The sequence below is a fragment of the Prionailurus viverrinus genome, unplaced genomic scaffold (assembly GCF_022837055.1).
Source record: "Prionailurus viverrinus isolate Anna unplaced genomic scaffold, UM_Priviv_1.0 scaffold_49, whole genome shotgun sequence".
NCBI classification, from domain to species: Eukaryota; Metazoa; Chordata; class Mammalia; order Carnivora; family Felidae; genus Prionailurus; species Prionailurus viverrinus.
In genome coordinates this window covers 2,859,643-2,879,717 of record NW_025927612.1, presented here as the reverse complement: position 1 = coordinate 2,879,717, position 20,075 = coordinate 2,859,643, and the positions used below count along the sequence as shown (strand labels likewise).

At 38.2% G+C, this 20,075-nt stretch overlaps 1 protein-coding gene across 1 annotated transcript in view; it reads right to left on the bottom strand.

The window, feature by feature from the left end:
* Positions 1–20,075, bottom strand: part of VAMP7 (vesicle associated membrane protein 7) — a 57,931-nt gene that overhangs the window by 17,127 nt on the left and 20,729 nt on the right. Inside the window, exon 5 of the mRNA XM_047847637.1 lies at positions 19,636–19,726. Within this exon, the coding sequence (XP_047703593.1) occupies positions 19,636–19,726 (91 nt within the window). The remainder of the gene's footprint in view (positions 1–19,635; positions 19,727–20,075) is intronic.

Here is a 20,075-nt window from a genome sequence, read left to right as displayed (position 1 = left end):
GAGGTGCTAAAGTCCCCCACTATTATCATATTACTATCAATTCGGTCTTCTACGTTTATTATTGTTTTATCTATTTGGGTGCTTTCATGTTGAGTGCATAAATGTTTATAATTGTTATATCTTCTTGTTGGGTTTTCTCCTTTCTGATTATATAGTGTCATTCTTTGTTTCTTGTTACAGTGTTTGTTTTAAAGTCTAGTTTGTCAGATAGAAGTACTACTACTCCAGCTTTCTTCCAACATCCATTTGCATGATAAATGTTTTTCCATCCCCTCACTTCTCATAACCTTTTTCTTATTTTATCAGCTACTCTGTCACCCTGTACCTTTTGATTGTTCAGTCCATTTACATTAAAAGCAATTATTGATATATATTTATTACCATTTTGGTACTTGTTTTGTGGTTGTTTTTGTAGTTCTTCTCTGATCCTCTCTTTTGTCTTTCATGGTTTACTGGCTTTCCTTAGTAATATACTTGGGATTCTTTTCTCTTTATTCTTTGCATATGTATTACTAGCTTTTGATTTGTGATTACCATTAGGTTTGTATATAACATATGCATATAGCAGTCTGTATGAAGTTGATGGTCATTTAACTCATTTCTCACTCCTCTTCCCCCCACCACGTTTTACATATATAGCATCATATTTTCCATCCTTTTGTGGATCTCTTGACTGATTTTTACAGATATACTTATTTTTATTGCTTTTGTGTTTCCTACTCTTAATTACAATCTTTCCTTTCCACTCAGAGTCACCTTTAATATTTCTTATAGGGCTGGTTTAGTGGTCATGAACTCCTTTAGCTTTTGTTTGAGAAACTCATTATCTCTCCTATTCTGAATAATAGCTTTGCTACATAAAATATTTTTGGCTGCAGATTTTTTTCTTTCAGCTCTTTGAGTATATCATGATACTCTTGTGTGGCCTGAAAAGTTTCTGCTGAAAAATCAGCTGACAGCCTTATGGAATTTCCTTGTGTATAATGGTCTTTTCTCCTGCTCCTTTTAAAATTATCTCTTCATTACCACTTTTTGGCATTTTAATTACTATGTGTCTTGGTGTGGACCCCCTCGGCTGAATTTTGGGAAGGGATCTCTGTGCCTCCTGCATGTGGAGAGGTTTCTCTCCCCATATTAGGTAAGTTTTCAGCTATTGTATCTTCACATAAATTTTCTGCCCCTCCTTTCTCTTCTTCTGGGATACCTACAATGTCAATATTATTATGCTTGATGGAGTCGCTAAGTTCCCTAAGACCATTCTCATTTTGCATAACTTTTTTTTTTTTCCTCTTGGCTGCTCAGCCTGATTATTTCCCACTGTTCTGTCTTCCAGGTCGCTAATTCACTCCTTGTTTTTTTCTAGCTTGGTATTTATTCCAACAAGGATATTTCTAATTTCATTTACTGTATTCTTCACTTCAGATTGGTTCTTTTTTTATCTCTTTTTTAAGGGTATCACTGATGCCCTCCACTCTTTTCTCAAATATGATGAGTATCTTTATGATCATTACTTTAAATTTTCTACCAGGCATATTACTTATATCCATTTTACTTATGTCTCTTGCTGTGGTTTGGTCCTGTTCTTTCATCTGGGATATATTTGTCTTTCTCCTCATTTTCTCTGTGTCTGTTTCTGTGTGTTAGTCAGCTGAAAGTCAGCTACATATCCTACTCTTGAAGGTGTTGACCTTATGAAGAAGAGGTGCTGTAGTACTCTGCAGTTCAGTGTCCCTTGTTCCCCAGGACCTGGTGCTTCATGGGATATACCAATGTGTGCTGCATGCACCCTGCTGTTGTGTCCTGGCCGCTTTTTCATTCAATTGGTGCATCTGCAGAGGCTCTCTTTGCCTGCTGTGGGCAGTGTTTGGTCTCTGGTCAGGGTAGGCTGTAAAGTTTTAACAAGGTGCACACCAGTCTGCTTGCAAAATGAGACCTGCAGCCACCACGAGGACTAGGACCAGGTCAGCCTAGGCAGATCTGCAAGGCATACAGGACATGTAATTTTAATAAGGTAAGTCTCAAGCTCCCACAAGGCCTGCCACCACCGCTGCTGCCCCCACCTCCAGGACCGAGGCCCTGAAAAACATGTGGATAGGAAGATGCAGTGTTGATGAGGTTTGCACTGCTCTTCTGAGGGAGGGGATCCACAGCACTGAGAATGAGGCAAGTATGACTGGGAAGGGTAGATTCAACAAAGCACAGGGAGAGCAGAGTTTCATGTGAGCAGGTTAGGTAGTAAGTGTTGGCCCCACACTTGTTCCCACAGATGCCCTGTGTTTATGCTGGGGGGTGGGGATGTAAGATGGTGCCTGCCGGCTACTTTGTTCCTATAGAAGTCTATCGGCCATCCCTGCTTCTCTGGGACATGCTCTGAAATGAGCAAGCTACTCTCCCTCCCATATGTCCCAGGCGTTTTCCAAACTACTGCTTCTATGCTATATCTCCACAGGCTGTTCATCGTGCTGTCTCTATAAACGTGGGGACTCAGTTTCCTCTCACCCTTCTAGGCTCTCCCAGAACTGAGCCCCCTGATTTTTAAAATTCCAGGTGTTAAGTCCCACTGGTTATAAGAACTCATGAAATTTGGCCCTTCTAGCTTTCAAAGCCAAACATTACATGGATTTGTCTTCACCATGCAGGCTTCCTGGTATAATAGTCTATTTCTCTCCCCTCTTCACATCCGTGGCTTGCCCCACCGCCACCACCATGGATGGCCATGGTCCATTTTGCTCTCCACCACATCTCCACCATTCTTACCCTCTTCAGTGTAGCCTCTTCTCTACCTTTAGTTGTGGAGTTTGCTCTGCCAGTCTTCCAGTCATTTTCTGGGTTATCTACACTGATGTGACTGTTATGTAGTTGCATCCATGGGCCAAGGTGAGTGTAGGGTCCTCCTATTCAACAATAGCCCTAGCCTCCTTCCTTTTCTCTTTCTTTATTGATGAGTCTGGCTAAGGGTTTGTCAATTTTGTTTGATCCCTTCAAACAATCAGCTCTCAGTTTCATTATTTTTTTTCTATCATTTTTTCTTTTTTTCTAGTCTCCATGTCATTTATTTATGCTCTGATCTTTATTACTTCCTTCCATATACTCACCTTGGGCTTTGTTATTTTTCCAGTTCTTTAAGGTGTAAGGTTAGATAATTTGAGCTTTTTCTTCTTTCTTGGAATAGGCTTGTATATTATTTACTTCCCTTTTAGAACTGGTTTCATTGTGTTCCAAAGATTTTGGACCATTGTGTTTTCATTTTAATTTGTCTCCATGTAGTTTTGGATTTCTTATTTGATTTCTTCATTGAACCATTGGTTGTTTAGTACCATACTGTTTAGGCTTCACATGTCTGTGTTTTTACCAGTTCTTCTCCTTGTGACTGATTTCTACTTTCATATCATTATGGCTGGAAAAGATACATGGTTAAGATTTCAATCTTCTTAAATTTGAGACTTGTTTTGTGACCCAACATGTAGTCTATTCTGGAGACTGTTCCATGTACACTTGAAAAGAGTTTATACTCTGTTTGTTGAATGGAATGTTCTTTATATATCTGCTAGATCCATCTAGTGCAGGGTGTCATTCAAAACCACTGTTTCCTTATTGATTTTCTGCCCAGATGATCTATCCAATAAAGTAAATGGGTTGTTAAAGAACCCTAATAATATATATTACCATCAATTTCTCTCTTTATATCTGCTAATATTTGCTTTACATATTTAGATGGTCCAATATTGAGTGCATAGATATTTACAATTTTTATATCTTCTTTTTGGAGTGATCTCTTTATCATTATGTAATGCCCTTCATCTCTTATTACGGTATTTGTTTTAAAGCATATTTTGTCTGATACAAGTACTGCTACCCTGGCTTTTTTTTTTCCACTTCTATTTTTTTGGTAAATATTTTCCTATCCTTTCACTTTCAGACTCTATACGTCTTTAGGTCTGAGATGTCTCTGATAGGCAGCATAGAGATGAGTATTTTTTTCTTTTCAATCCATTCTGCCACTCTAGATCTTTTGATTGGAGTACTTAGACTATTTATGCTTAAAGTTATTATTCACAGATATATACTTATTTCCACTTTTGTTAATTGTTTTCTGGTTGTTTCCGTAGTTCTTCTCTCTTCCTTTCTTCTCTTGCTCTCTTTCTGTTTGACGAGTTTCTGTACTGTTATGTTTGGCTTCCTATTTTTGTGCATCTCTTATAGCTTTTGAGTTTGTGGTTACATTGAGGTTCATATATAATATCCTTATACAGCAGACTACATTAAGTTGATGTTCAAACACATTCTAAAAAAACACTATTTTTTTTACCTCTCTCCACATTTTGTGTATATGCTGTCATATTTTACATCTTTCTATTCATAATTTTCTTATGTCTAATTATGGTCTTTTCTTCTTCACTTGAGGAAGTCCCTTTCACATTTCTTGTAGGGCTGGTTTAATGGTAATACACTCATTTAACTTTTGTTTGTCTGGGAAATTCTTTATCTCTCCTCAATTCTGAATGATAACCTTGCCAGATAGAGTATTCTTGGTTGCAGGGGTTTTCTTTTCCCTTCCAGCACTATGAATGTATCATTCCACTCCCTTCTGGCCTGCAAAGTGTCTTCTGAAAAATCAGCTGGTAGCCTTATAGAGTTTCCCTTGTAGGTAAGTTTTTGCTTCTCTCTTGCTGCTTTTAAAATTCTCTCTTTATCTTTAATCTTTGACATTTTAATTATTATGTGTCATGGTATGGACCTCCTTCAATTCATCTTGTTTGGAATTCTCTGTGCTTCTTGAAACTGGATGTCTATTTCCTTCCCTAGGTTAGTGAAGTTTTCAGGTCTTAATTCTTCAAGTAAGTTTTCTGTACCGTTCTCCTCCTCTTCTGGGATCCCTATAACGTGAACGTTTGTTTGCTTGATATTGTCCAAGAGATCCTTTAACCTACTATCATGTTTTCAAATTATTCTTTTCGCTTTTTGCTATTCAGTTTGGGCGTTTATCATTACCCTGCCTTCCAGATTGCTGGCATGTTCTTCTGCATCCACTAATCTATTGCTGATTCCTGCTAGTGTATTTTTTTTCATTACAGCTATTGTATTCTTCAACTCTGATTGGTCCTTGTTTATATTTTATAACTCTTTATTGAAGGTTTCACTAAGTTCTTCCACTCATCTTCAGCCCAGTGGGCACCTTTACAATCAGTACTTTAAATGTTTTATCAGACATGTTGCTTATCTCCATTTCATTTAGTTATTTTACTGACATTTTTGTCTTGTTCCTCTTAGAGCATGTTGCCCTGTCTCCCCATTTAGCTTAACTTTCTATGTTTGTTTCTATGGATTATGTGGACCAGCTACTTCTAAAATTGAAGGAATGATCTTGTGTCTGGTTGTTCCCTGTGTAGACTGTGTGTGCTTGGTGATTTTTGCTGGCTGGCTGGAGCTGTGGCTGGCATGGGTTGGGGGACGCAGGGTTCTCCACACAGTGGGCACCCTGGCAGGAAAGCTAAAGCTGAAGTAGCTGCAAGCCAATATAGTCCCTGGGCTCTCCACACAGCAGGTGCCCTGGCAGGACAGCTATTGCTTAAATGGGTGAAGTTCAGGGTATTCCACGTTGCCCATGGCGGGGCGGGGGGGGGGGGGGCGGGGTATGCCCTGCAAGGTGGCTGGAGCTGAGACCGTGTGTGGGCTGGGAGGTCCATGGGCTCTCCACACAGAAGGTGCCCTGACAGGATTAGCTGAAGCTGAAGTGGCTGGAAGATGGGAGGGTCCTGGGGATCTATGCACAGAGGCCATCTTGGCAGGACAGCTGAAGCTGAAGTGGATATAAATCAGGATGTTCCAGGACTCTCTGCACAGTCATTGCCCTGGAGGGGCAGCTGGAGCCAAGACAAGGTATATGTCAGGGGGTCTTGGAGTGCTCCATGCAGTGGGCATCCTGGCAGGATGGGTAAAACTGAAGTGGATGTGGGCCAGTGTGATGTCTGGGTTCTCCCTACAAAGTATGCCCTGGCAGAACAGGTGAAGCTGAAGTGGGTACAGCTGACATGTCCTGGGGTGCTCGATGCAGGGGTGTCTTGGCTTGGTGAATGGAGCTGAGGCTGACATGGGCAGAGGTGCGCCAGGGTGCTTCATGCAGGGGTGCCCTGGTGAGGCAGCTGGATCCAAAGCAGACATCAGCCAGGAGGTTCCAGAGCACTCTGCATCAAAGGTTCCCGAGCAAGCTGTCTGAGGCCAAAGTGGTGAGGTCCTGGAGTGTTCTGGGGTGCCTTGCACCTGTGTCACCTTGGCACAAAAGCTGGAGCTGTACTGAGCACTAACCAGGGGTGTCCCAGTGTGCGGCATGCGCTACTCTGTGGCCACCTTGGTGGGATGGCTTGGGCTGGTGTGGTGTGGTGTGGGCTAGAGGCCTGGGGCTCACTGAGGCGGCAGGTCAGTTTTCATGCCAAGACTGTGTACTGGTCTGTGCTTCAAGGTGGACCGGGGGACACAGACCATGTCTGTCAGTCCCTCCCACCCGCAGAGTATGCCAGCAGCTCCCTCACCATTTGGTGGAGTTCTAGGGCTGGCTCTTTTATGTGCTAGTTTCCCTTTTACACTGAGTTTTCCCTGTACCCCAGCTATCCAGGGCTGGTGTGCGTTAGGGAACCTGGGTCTCAAGAAGTGGCAAACTAGTTATGGCATCCAGACCTTGCTGGGTCAGTGTTTTCAAGGGGAAGCAGGAGCATAAACCATGTTGTTCACCAGTCCCTCCTCTGACCCAGAGATTTCCAGCAGCTATGTGGTGTTTGGTGGAGTTCTAAGAGTAGCTCTTTTATGAGCTAGTTTCTCTTTTAAACCATGCCTTTTTTTCTGTGCCCAAGGACAGATGACTGCTCCTGGTCCCTCAGTACTATCTCTCCCCACTGCAGTTCACAGCGTCAGGGGTGGGGGTTCCCTTCACTGCTGTGTCTCCATCTCTCTTGCCATTGTCTTTTGCTGTTCTATCTTCTGTTGTACAGAAGCTGTTCAGTTAGCCCTCAGTTCGTCCTCGGGAGGATTTGCTCTGTAAATAGGTGTAATTTGGTGTGTTCAATGGAGGAGGTGAGTTCAGGGTCTTCCTACATTGCCAACTTGAACTGGAACTTCTGAATCAGTAATTTTTAAACTTTGCCCAAGGAAAAGCCCATGACTAGATGGCTTCAAAGATGAATTTCAAGACGACTTAATACCATTTTTTCAAAAACTCTTCCAAAATAGAAGTGGAGGGAATACTTCTCAACTCATCCTATGAGGCCAGTTTTACTCTGATATCAAAATCAGACAAAGACATCACCAGAGAAAAACAGATCACTATCTCATGAATATAAGACATAAAACCACAGTAAAATATTAGAAGAAATCCAGCAATATTAAAGGGATTATACCTCATGATGAAGTGGCATTTATTTCCACTATTAAAGGTTGATTTAATATCAAAAACCAAATATTATAATATGCTGTATTAACAGAATAAATCTGAAATCCATATGATCAACTGGTGCATAACAGCACCTGGCAGAATCTAACATCCTTATGTATTATTCTATGTATATAGAAAAACATAAGGAACTCACTAAAAAACTATTAGAACTAATAAAAAGTTCAACAACGTTGACAATACAAAATCAATATGCAAAATCAACTGTATTTCTATACATGAGCAATGAAACCATCCAAAAATGATAGAGAAAAAATCCATTTACAATAGCATCAAAAAACTAAAAAAATAAAATACTTAGAAACAAGGCAAGAAGTATGTTGGAAGAGAGATACTATTAAAGGGAAATTATTCTGACACCTGTCAAAAATGGTAAGGAAAATTTTATTCAAGATGACTGCAATAGGGATCAAAACTATCAAAATAGGTTAAGAAAGATTGAGCTCCACCGTAAGTATAACAAGAAGTGGGGTGATGTCAGCATCACGGCAGTGTAAGACATCCCTCTATTTTGTTCCCTCTTTTAAAAAACTAATTAGGCATCCATCCTCAAACAAAAGCACCTATGTCGAAGTTGTCAGATCCAACACCATATGCCAAAGACCTGAGGGGGTCTCATGTACCCATACATTGGTAACAGGCAGACAGACCTAAGTGCAGGCTGTGGAACCAGCAGGACCAGTGAACCTGCTCTAAGCCCTCTTGGCCACAGTTGGAGAAAACCTGAAGAGTACTGACTTAGGCAGGTATACATGGATAAGACATAATTTATAGAAGGCCAGCTTTGCCAAGAGGAGATTTCAGCAGGGGATTGGAGCATAAAATATAGATATTAAGTTTAGATGCATGGGAGAGGGTAAGAGGAACTTTGCCAGCACTGACCATCCCCAAGGTAACACAACATTGGGCTGACTAGCTGGTGGCAATCTCTCTACCAGGGGAAAGGAAAAACAGTGAGTGAGTACCTGGCTACATCAGCTATGTGACAAGCTACTGGCGAAACTCACGTCTCTTCAGCAGCACCCAGAGTACCGAGGCAAGAACTCCCAAGACTGTGGGCAGGGAGGAGACTGGGAAAGAGGCGAATAAAAATATCACAGGACACGAAAAGAACATACTTCCTGATGACTGTGCTCAGAACTTAAGCAGGAAGTCCACCCACAAACCTCTTGGAGACCCTCACCCAATGATTCCTCCCCACACACCAGTCGCAAAGTCACCTCCTCCCACTCTGTGGCCAGCTCCTAATGCATGCTCCCAAGTGCAATGGCAAGAGTGAGCTCCAGTAAAAGGAGTGCTCTCAGAATATCAGATCAGGGTCTGAGGGCAAGGGAGAAACCATAAACTCAAACTGTAGTGTCATTTCCTGGAAAACAATAAAAAAGGTTTCTAGCTGCCAGCATGGTGAATTTTAAGACCAGAAAAGACATAAAAGCTTAAGAATTCTGCCACAAGAGTAAGAAACATGTAGCAGGAATATCCAGACAAAGTTGCAGAAAACCCCGGAGAAGAGGACGACGAATGCTATTTCCTACCTGAGGGTAACTAGCAAAGACTTTAGGAGGTGTCCGCTACTTTAAAAGTGAAGGCAGCCACACAAAAGTTCAAGGAACATAAAGAATCAAGGAAATATGTCAACACTGTAAGATAACAACCATCCTCCAATAACTGAAATCAAAAGCATGAAATTTTGCAATCTAGCTAATAATTCAAAATAGCTGCTTTAGGGGCGCCTGGGTGGCGCAGTCGGTTAAGCGTCCGACTTCAGCCAGGTCACGATCTCACGGTCCGTGAGTTCGAGCCCTGCGTCGGGCTCTGGGCTGATGGCTCGGAGCCTGGAGCCTGTTTCCGATTCTGTGTCTCCCTCTCTCTCTGCCCCTCCCCCGTTCATGCTCTGTCTCTCTCTGTCCCAAAAATAAATAAAAAACGTTGAAAAAAAAAATAGCTGCTTTGAAGAAACTCAACAATCTGCCACCTCCCCCCCCCCCTCAAAAAAAAGGAAACAAAAACCAAAAAAACCCTGGAAAGATAATCAACAAAATCAGGAGGGGAGCCTGGGTGGCTCAGTCGGTTGAGTGTCCGACTTTGGCTCAGGTCATGATCTCACAGTCTGGTCTGTGAGTTCGAGCCCCGCGTCAGGCTCTGTGCTGACAGCTCAAAGCCTGGAGCCTGCTTCAGATTCTGTGTCTCTCTCTCTCTCTCTCTCTCTCTCTCTCTCTCTCTCTCTGCCCCTCCCCCTCTCGCACTCTGTCTCTCTCTCAAATAAATATTAACAAAATCAGGAAAACACTACATGAATAAAATCTGAAATTTAACAGAGAGATAGAAATCATGACAAAGAATCAAATTCTGGAGCTGAAGAATTCAATGAATGAGATGAAAAATTCAATAGAAAACATCTACCTCAAAGTAGACCAAATGGAAGACATAAGTGAGGTAGAGGATAGGAACTTTGAAACAACACAGAGGATAACAAGGAGAAAATAATGTAAAATAACCAAAATGCCTACATGATCTATGGGACTCCATCAAATGTACAAATATTAGAATAACTGGGGTTCCAAAAAGAGAAGACAGGGAGAAGAAGACAGTAAGCTTATTTAGAGAAATAATAGTGGAAAATTTCCCAAACCTGGAGAGAGACCTGGAAATCCAAGTTCATGAAGTTAAAAGATCACTCTATTATCTCAACACAAAAAGACCTTCTTAAGATACATTATGATAAAACTGTCAAAAATCAAAGATAAAGAGAAACTCTCAAAAGCACTCAAAGAGAAAACAAGATTGTAATCTACAAAGAAATTCCCATTAGGCTATCAATGGATTTTGTAGCAGAAACCCTAAAGGCCAGAAATGAATGTGGAATAACATATCCAAGGTGTTGAAAGAAAAAAACTTGCCAGCCAAAATACTCTATACAACAAATTTATTCTTCAGATATGAAGCAGAAATAAAGATATTCTCAGACAAATAAAAGCTGGGGGAGTTCATCACCACTAGACTTGCCATACAAGAAACGCTAAAAGGAAAAGACACTAATTAGTGGCATGAAAACTTACAAAAGTATATAATACATTGGTAAAGGTTAAGTATACAGATTTAGAAAACTCTAATTCTGTAACAGGATGGTGTGTTAAACACTTAACTATAGTATAAAGATTAAAGGAAATGAGTATTATAAATCTCTACAGCTACTATAAATTTTTAACAAATACACAATATAAAAAGAGGTAAATTATGACATCAAAAGTATAAAAGGGGAATAAATAGGTAGTTTTGTATTCGGTCAAAGTTAAGTTGCTATCACCTTAAAATGGACTATTTTATCTATTAGATGGTTTATGTAAGCCCCATGGTAACTGCAAAGCAAAAGCCTAGAATAGATTCACAAAAGATAAAGGGAAAATGGAGCACACAATCCCAAAACATCACCAATTTTAAAAGGTAGGCAGAAATTCTGGACAATATAGATGGACCTAGAGAGTATTATGCTAAATGAAATAAAGACAAATACCATATGATTCCACTAATACATGGAACCTAAGAAACAAAACAAGCAGAAACAGATCATAAATAATTACAACCGGTGGTTGCTAGAGGGGAAGGGGAGGGGGGGATAGGTGAAATAGGTGGAGTGGATTAAGAGGTGGAAAGTTCCAGCTATAAAATAATTAACATGGATGAAAAGTACAACATAGGGAATATAGTCAATAATATCATAACTTTCTATGGTGACAGACTGTAACTGCACTTCTTGTGGTAAGCATTTCATAATGTATATAATTGTTAAATCACTATGTTGTATACTTGAAACGAATACAATACGGTGTGTCAACTATTTTCCTTTTCTTTTTTGACAGAGGGAGAGAGCGTGCATGCAAGTGGGGGAGGGGCGGGGAGAGAGGGAGACAGAGAATCTGAAGCAGGCTCCATGCTGTCAGCACAGACCCCGATGTGGGGCTCGAATCCATGAACTATGAGATCATGACCTGAGCCAAAAATCAAGAGTCAGACGCTTCAGATACTTAACCGAATGAGCCATCCAGGTGCCCCTCAATTATATTTCAATTAAAAACTACATATATTTTCTGGGATACACACACACACACACACACACACACACACACACGTATGTATGTACGTATATATGTACATACATACATATGTATGTATATATATACATAGTCTGGGGGAAAATAATAAATAAAAGGAAAAAATTAAAAAGTAGGCAGAAATGGAAGGAAAAAGGAACAATGAAATTATAAAAACAACCAGAAAGCAGTGAATAAGATGGAATTAGTAAGCTCTTATATTTCAAAAATTAACTGTAGTAAGTTCACCAATCAAAAGGCACAGAGTAGCTGGATGGATTTAAAAAAAAAAGATCCAATAATATGCTGCTTACATGAGACTCACTTTAGATTTAAGTACACACATAGGCTTAAAGTGAAGGGATGGAAAAAGATATGTCATGCAAGTGGAAACCAAAAGAAAGTGGGGATAGCTATACTTAGAAAAAATAAGACTGTACAGAAAAACAGTAAAAAAAAAAAAAGGACAAATACAGTCATTATATAATAATAAAGTGGTCAATTCATTAGGAAGATATAACAATCTTAAATATACATGCACACAATATCAGAGCACCTAAATAAGATTTTTAATACTAACAGATCTGAAGGGAGAAAGAGATAATACAGTAACAGTAAGGGACTTCAATACACTACTTTCAACAATGGGTAGATCATCCAAACAGAAAATCAACAAGGAAACACTGGACTTAAACCATACAAGTGGTCATAACAGACATACACAGAACATTCCATCCAACAGCAAAATACACATTTTTCTCAAGTGCACAAGGAACATTCTCCAGGATATACCATATGATAGGACATAAAACAAATCTTAACAAATTTAGGAAGACTGAAATCATACCAAGTATCTTTTCCAACCACAGTAGTATGAAAATAGAAATCAATAAGAGGAAAGCTGGAAAATCTATAAATATGTGGAAAGTAAACAGCACACTCTTGAACAACTAACGGGTTAAAGAGATAAATCAAAAGGGAAAAAAAAGAAACCTCTGAGCAAATGAAAATAGAAACACAGGACACCAAAACACATAGGATGCTACAAAAGCAGTTCTGCGAGGGAAGATTATAGTGATAAATGAATATGTTAAGAAAACAAAAGACCTCAAATAAACAACCTAACTTTACCCTTCAAAGAACTAGAAACAGAAGAACAAACTAAGCCCAAAGTTAGTGGAAGGAAGGAAATAAAGTTCAGAGTGGAAATTAATGAAATAGAAACCAGAAAAATAATAGAAGAGATCAACAAAACTAATAGCTATTTTTTTAAAGATAAAATTGACAAACTTCTAGCTAGACTAAGAAAAAAAGAAGATTCAAATAAATAAAATCAGAAATGAAAGAAGAGACATTACAACTGATACTACAGAAATACATAGGATCATAAGAGATTCTTATGAACAATTATATGACAACAAACTGGATAACCTAGAAGAAATGGATATATTCATAGAAACATACAACCTACAAGACAGAATCAGAAAGAATTAGAAATTATGAACATTCCAATAATGAGTAAGGAGATTAAATCTGAAACCAAAAAGCTTCTAACACAGAAAAACCCAAAACCAGATGGCTTCACTGGTGAATTCTACCAAACATTTAAAGAAAAAATAATGCCAATCCTTCTCAAACTCTTCCAAAAAACTGAAGAGGAAGGAATACTTCCAAACTCCTTTTACAAGGTCAGCATTATCCAGATAAGGACACAACAGGGAAATAAAACTATAGGCCAATATCCCTAATGAACACAGAGGCAAAAATTCTCAAAAAAAAATTAGCAAATTGAATTCAAACTACATTAAAATGATCATATACCACGACCAACTGGGATTTATCTATGGCATACAAGAATGGTTTAACGTACACAAATAAACAGATGTGATATATCACATTAATATAATGAAAGATAAAAACTTATAATCACCTCAATAGATGCAGAAGAAAACATTTTACAAAACACAACATCATTTCATAATAAAAACCCTCAACAAATTGAGTATAGAACATATTTCAGCATAATAAAAGTCATATATGACCAACACACTTCACCACATATATATATACATATATATACACACACACACACAGAATATTATTGAGCCATAAAAAAGAATGAAATTCTGCCATTTGTGACAATATGGATGGATCTTGAGGGCACTATGCTTAGTGACATAAGCAGACAAAGATTATATACTACTTATACATAATGCAAGAATCTAAAAATGCTGAATTTGTAGAAACAGGAAGTAGAATGAAGGTTACCAGGAGCTGGAAGATGCAGAGCAGGGAGATGTTAAAGGGTACAAACCTGCAACTAGAACATGAATAAATTCTGGAGATCTAGTGTACAGAATACTGAGTATAGTCAACAACACTGTATTATATACTTCAATATTGCTAAGAGACTAGATCTTAAATGTTCTCACTGCAGAAATGACAATTTATATGATGTGATAGAGGTGTTATCCAAAAGCTAAAGTGGCAATCATATTGCATTATTTAAAATGTATTAACATGTTGTACACTTTAAACTCACATGATGTTTATGTAAATTATATCTCAGTAAAATAAAAAAACAAGGACAAGTAGGGTTTTATTAACCAACAAGTAGAGTGAAGGGGTGGTCAGTAGATGAAAAATTACTGGCAGAAATCAAGGGTAGGCCTAAACTGGCTTAAAAGTATCTTCCTAAAGGCAAGCCAAGGACTTTACATCAAAGGTAGAGGATGAGGAACTTGATCACCTATCAAGGGTGATCAGATATCAAGGGTAAGGGATTGACTTAGCAGGATTCTTTGGTTAAGACTCAGGTAGACATGGGACATAGCCTAAGAATGAGGCCTGGACAAACAGAGGGCTGAGAAGAGATGGTCTAACATTCGGTCAAGCAGAGAGTCTTTGTCATGTATGATCTGTATGCCCAAAACTATAAAACATCGTCAAGAAAAAATTAAAAAGGCCTAAATAAATGAAAAGACATCTCATGTTCATGGATCAGCTTAATATTGTTGAATTTGGCAGTATTTCCCAAATTGATCTACAGATTCAACACAATCCCTATGAAAATTCCAGCTACCTTTTTTTTTCAGAAACTGCAAAAAATTCTTATGGAAAGGAAAGGTACCCAGAATAGACAAAGCAATCCAGAAAAAGAGGAACAAAGTTGGAAGAGTCATAATTACTGATTTAAAAACTTACTACAAATCTGCAATAATCATGACAGTGTAATACTGGCATAAAGACAGACATAAAGATAAATGGTACAGAACTAGGAGTACAGAAATAAACCCATACATCTATGGATTAACTGATTTTTGATAAGGGTGCTAAGATCATTCAAAAGGAAAAGAAAACTCTTTTCAACCAATGTTACTGGGACGACTGGATATATACATTTGAGAGAATTAAGTTGGACCCCTTCCTTACCTTATACACAAACATTAACTCAAAAGAGATCATAGACCTAAAGGTAAGAGCTAAAACTATAAAATGTTTAGAAGAAAACACAGGAGTAAATCTTTGTGACCTTGGCTTAGGCAATGGATTGTTTTTTAGATATGACACCCAAAAGACAAGCAACAAAAGAAAAAAAATAAATTGGGCTTCAACAAATTAAAAAACACTTTTGTGTTTCAAAGATCACTATCAAAAAAAATGAAAAGATAACCCATAGAATGGGAGAAAATATTTGCAAATCATATCTGATAAGGGCCTAATACCCAGAATATGCAAAAAACTCTTACAGCTCAAGATTAATAATACAGCCCAATTAAAAAATAACAATGTGGGGGGCACCTGGGTGGCTCAGTCAGTTAAATGCCAGACTTTGGTTCAGGTCATGATCTCGGTTTGTGAATTTGAGCCCCTCATTGGGCTCTGTGCTGACAGCTCAGAGCCTGGAACCTGCTTCAGATTTGGTGTCTCCCTCTCTCTCTGCCCCTCCCCTGCTCATGCTCACTCACTCACTCACTCTCTCTCTCTCTCTCTCTCAAAAATAAACAAACATAAAAAATTAAAAAAAAAAGAAAAAATGACAATGGGGTACACCTGGGTGGCTCAGTCATTTTGGTGTCCAACTCTTGATGTTGGCTCAGGTCATGATCCCAGGGTTGTGAGATCGAGCCCTGTGTCGGGCTCCATGTTGAGCATGGAGCCTGCTTGGGATTCTCTCCCTCTCTCCCTTTGCCCGTCTCCCCCACTCTCTCTGTGTCTAAAAAATAAGTAAATCAAAATAAAAAATAAAAAATATAAAATGATAATGGATAGAAAAAAATAGAATAGAAATTTGAATAGAAATTTCTCCAAAGATCTATAAATACAAATGGCCCATAAGCACATGAAAAGATGCTCAACATCATTAGTCATATGGGAAATGCAAACCAAACCACAATATGATACCGTTTCACACATACTAGCTTGGCTATAATAAAAAACACAATAATAAATTTGGACATGTGGAGAAATCAGAATGCTTGTACACTGTTGGGAATGTACAATGGGTGTAGCCACTTTAGGAAAGTTTGGTCTTACTCAAAATGTTAAACGTAGAGTTCCGATGTGACCCAGCAATAATAGTCCTCAGTATTTCCCCAAGAGAACTGAAAACATAGGCTCAAACAAAAACTCATACACAACTGTTCACAGAAGCATTATTTATAATAACCAAAAAGTGGAAACCACAAAAATGTCCATCAACTGGTTTCAATACAATGGACTATAACATAGCCATAACAAGGAATGAAGTACTGATACATGCCACAACATGAATGAACCTCAACATCATTAAGGTAAGTGAAAGAAGCCAAGATACAAAAGGCTACGTATTATATGATTCCATTTGTATGAAATGTCCAGAAGAGGAAAATCGATAGAGACAAACAGAAGATTAATTGTTGCTTAGGTCTGGATGTTGAGAGCGAAAGAGAAGTGACTGTAAATGGGTATAGGATTTCTTTTAGAGGTGATGACAATGATCTAAAGTTGATTACAGTGATAGCTGCACAACTCTGAATATATTATAAACCATTGGATGGTATAATTTAAATAGGTGAATTGTATGGCGTGTGATTTTTATCTTAATAAAGCTGTTTAAAAAATCAAACTGAGATTATTAGAAATGCTTTTGCTAAATTTTAATTGGATATCTCTGTAATTCTAAAAATAAGTAAGTCATTTAAAAGTTGACTTAAAAGATTCATTTTCTGAGAAATTTATGCATTTGTAATAACACTGTAGCAGTTGGATGCTTCACTTTCAGGAGAAGTAAATACATCTGACAACCAAGAATAGAGGAAAAGTAAGTATTAGTAGTTCATTCCATAGGTTCTCTAGTTTGCATCCAGACATACAACTAAAACTAAAATCAATGGTAGGAAATCACTTCAAATAACCAAGAGACAAAACATATCAAGAATTGCATGTTTCTCCCTTTTTATGCTTAACATCACTGATCATCAGGGAAATACAAATCAAAACTACAATGAGATATCTCCTCACATCTGTCAGAATGGCTAAAATTAACAACTCAAGAAACAACAGATGTTGGAGAGGATGTGGTGAAAGGGGAACCCTTTTACACTGTTGGTGGGAATGCAAACTGGTGCAGTCCCTCTAGAAAACAGTATGGAGGTTCCTCAGAAAGTTAAAACAGCTCCTCTACAATCCAGCAATTGCACTACTAGGTATTTATCCAAAGGATACAAAAATACTACTTCAAGGAGATACACGCAGCCCAATATTTATAGCAGCATTATCTACTATAGCCAAATTATGGAAGCAGCCCAAGTGTCCATAGACTAATGAATGGATAAAGAAGATGTGGTTTATGTATACAGAGGAATATTACTCAGCAATCAAAAAGAATGAAACCTTCCATCTGCAATGATGTTGATACAGCTAGAGAGTAAAATGCTAAGCGAAATAAGTCAGTCAGAGAAGGACAAATATCATATGATTTCACTCACATGTGGAATTTAAGAAACAAAACCAATGAGCAAATGGAAAAAAAAAGGAAATGAGAGGCAAACCAGAAACAGAATGTCAACTATACAGAACACAGTGATGGTTACCAAAGGCAAGGTGGGTAGGGGAATTAATACAGGGATTAAGGACTGTACTTGTGGTGATGAGCACCAGGTGTTGCATGGAAGTGTTGAATCACTATATTGTATACCTAAAACTAATATTACGCTGTATGTTAACTAACTGGAATGAAAATAAAACTTTAAAAAAAAGTTCCTCCCTTTTGACTATTAATCTCATTCCTGGGAATAGGCACAAAACCATATATAACAGTACTATTACTGTAACACAAACCTCTAAATCAGTGCTACCTAAGAGTGTTTGCTACTGCTTCAACTATCTCTAATCACAGAGTTCAGTCCAACTGACATATTCATAACAAGATGTTCTCAATGAAGGAAGCACAGCACTGACTTACATGCTGGAGCAAGCTCTTTATCTGGTTGTAAAACAGTATTCTGAATACCACTTCTCTAAAGAACCAAAGGTCCAAAATAAGGACATGATTTGTAACCTATAATATAACCCAATTACATACTATATGAGCAAAAAGTCGACTCATGATAGCTAACAGTAATTCAGCTTTTACTATATGCTAGGAACTGTACAATATGCTTCACAAATATTCTCTCCTTTTTCCTGGTAACCTTAGGTGCTATCATCTCCTTTTTGCAGATTAGGAAACAAAGTTCAGAGAAGTTAGAGGATTGACCAAGGACTGACTGGAGGTAGAAGTGACATCAGAACTCAAACTCCAGCACATAGGACTCCAAATTTTGGTCACTGTATTATACTGCCCAAACAAAACTGAATATAAACTATTATTATAATATGTATATATGGATAAAAAAATTTTTAAAAAATGGAAATAAATCTTTAGAATGGTGAGACCAAGAGTAAGTAATCTTTTTAAAAATGTCTTTACAGTTTGTACCTGTTCTAATAATAAACGTAAAAGTAATTCAAATAGTAAATCCAAAATTACAAGTAAACTGACATTTATGAAATTGAACAATCTCAATTAAGTATCTTATAAAACAATAATATAATCAGCTTCATTCAATTTTATACAAGTTATCATCTGAGATATTCCCCTTAGAAAGAGTGGATCTCAAACTTGAATATGCATTAGAATCCTCTGGAGGGCTTCTGAAAACACAGATTGCTAGGCCCCACTCACAGTTTCTGATTCAACAGGTCTGGGGTGGGTCCCAAAAACTTGCATTTCTAACCAGTTCCCAAGGCATGTTGATGCTACTGGCCCAGGAACAGTTTGAGAACCAGTGTTTTTAGAAAAATTAGCATCATCCCAAATCTAAATACAACTGCATAATCAATTAAAAAATAAACTGAGCCTGGATGGCTCAGTCGGTTAAGCATCCGATTTTGGCTCAGGTCATGATCTTGTGATTCACAAGTTTGAGCCCCGTGTTGGGCTCTGTGCTGACAGCTCAGAGCCTGGAGCCTACTTCAGGTTCTGTGTCTCTCTCTTTCTCTGCCCCTCCCCTGCTTGCACTCTGTCTCTCTCAAAAATAAAGAAACATTAAAATAAAATAAACTTGATGAATTTCTCTGGATTAGTTTAATGTGCTGAACAGCTTGAGAAAACACAGGCTGACTGAATTTCTATCATAGTTTGTCCTCTGAAGAATACAACAGTCATTTTTTTTGGACCAATTCTTTCTTTCTCTCAATCAAGAGCTACAAACTTTCTAAGGAGGTCAAATAGTTATACTTTAGGCATCTACTGATAACATCAGCTATCTGGGTATCTCTAGCCAAAACTGATTAATTTATTCTTCACTGCTGAACTTTTTTGTAAGAGTCTCAGAAATTAGTATTGCTAAGTCAACTAACAAATTAGAATGAAGAACAGTTATAGTACTAAGAAAAAACCATTCATATAGCAGGCAGTATCATAAGTAGGTAATACCCATATCTTAGCCAATAATTAGTTTCCAATAGTAAGAATAAGGAAGTATTAGTTCAGCCTTTCTAGAATAATTTGATCCCAATCAAGTAATCTATTATCATTTTTGCCCACATGCATGTGAACTATGCCATGAAACATACCTATGTTTCTGACCATGATTCCTTTCAGTTCATCCACTTGGGCTTGAGTCTCCACCACTTTGTCTATGCCCTTATTCTCAGAATGATGCTTCTATAAGAAAATAAGATTTAATTTACCAGACATTATTTATAATAGGAAAACAAAAAGAAGAGGAATGACATTGAGGAATGCTATTAAATTATGCTGGTATTGACACAAAGGATACATGCCATTTCATTTAAAAATTGTTATCAGACCTAGGGAAAAATATAGGCAGCATAAAAAAGTGACAATCTAGGGGCGCCTGGGTGGCTCAGATGGTTAAGCGTCCGACTTCAGCTCAGGTCATGATCTCACAGTTTGTGAGTTTGAGCCCCGCATTGGGCTCTGTGCTGACCGCTCAGAGCCTGGAGCCTGCTTCAGATTTTGTGTCTCCCTCTCTCTCTGCCCCTCCCCAGCT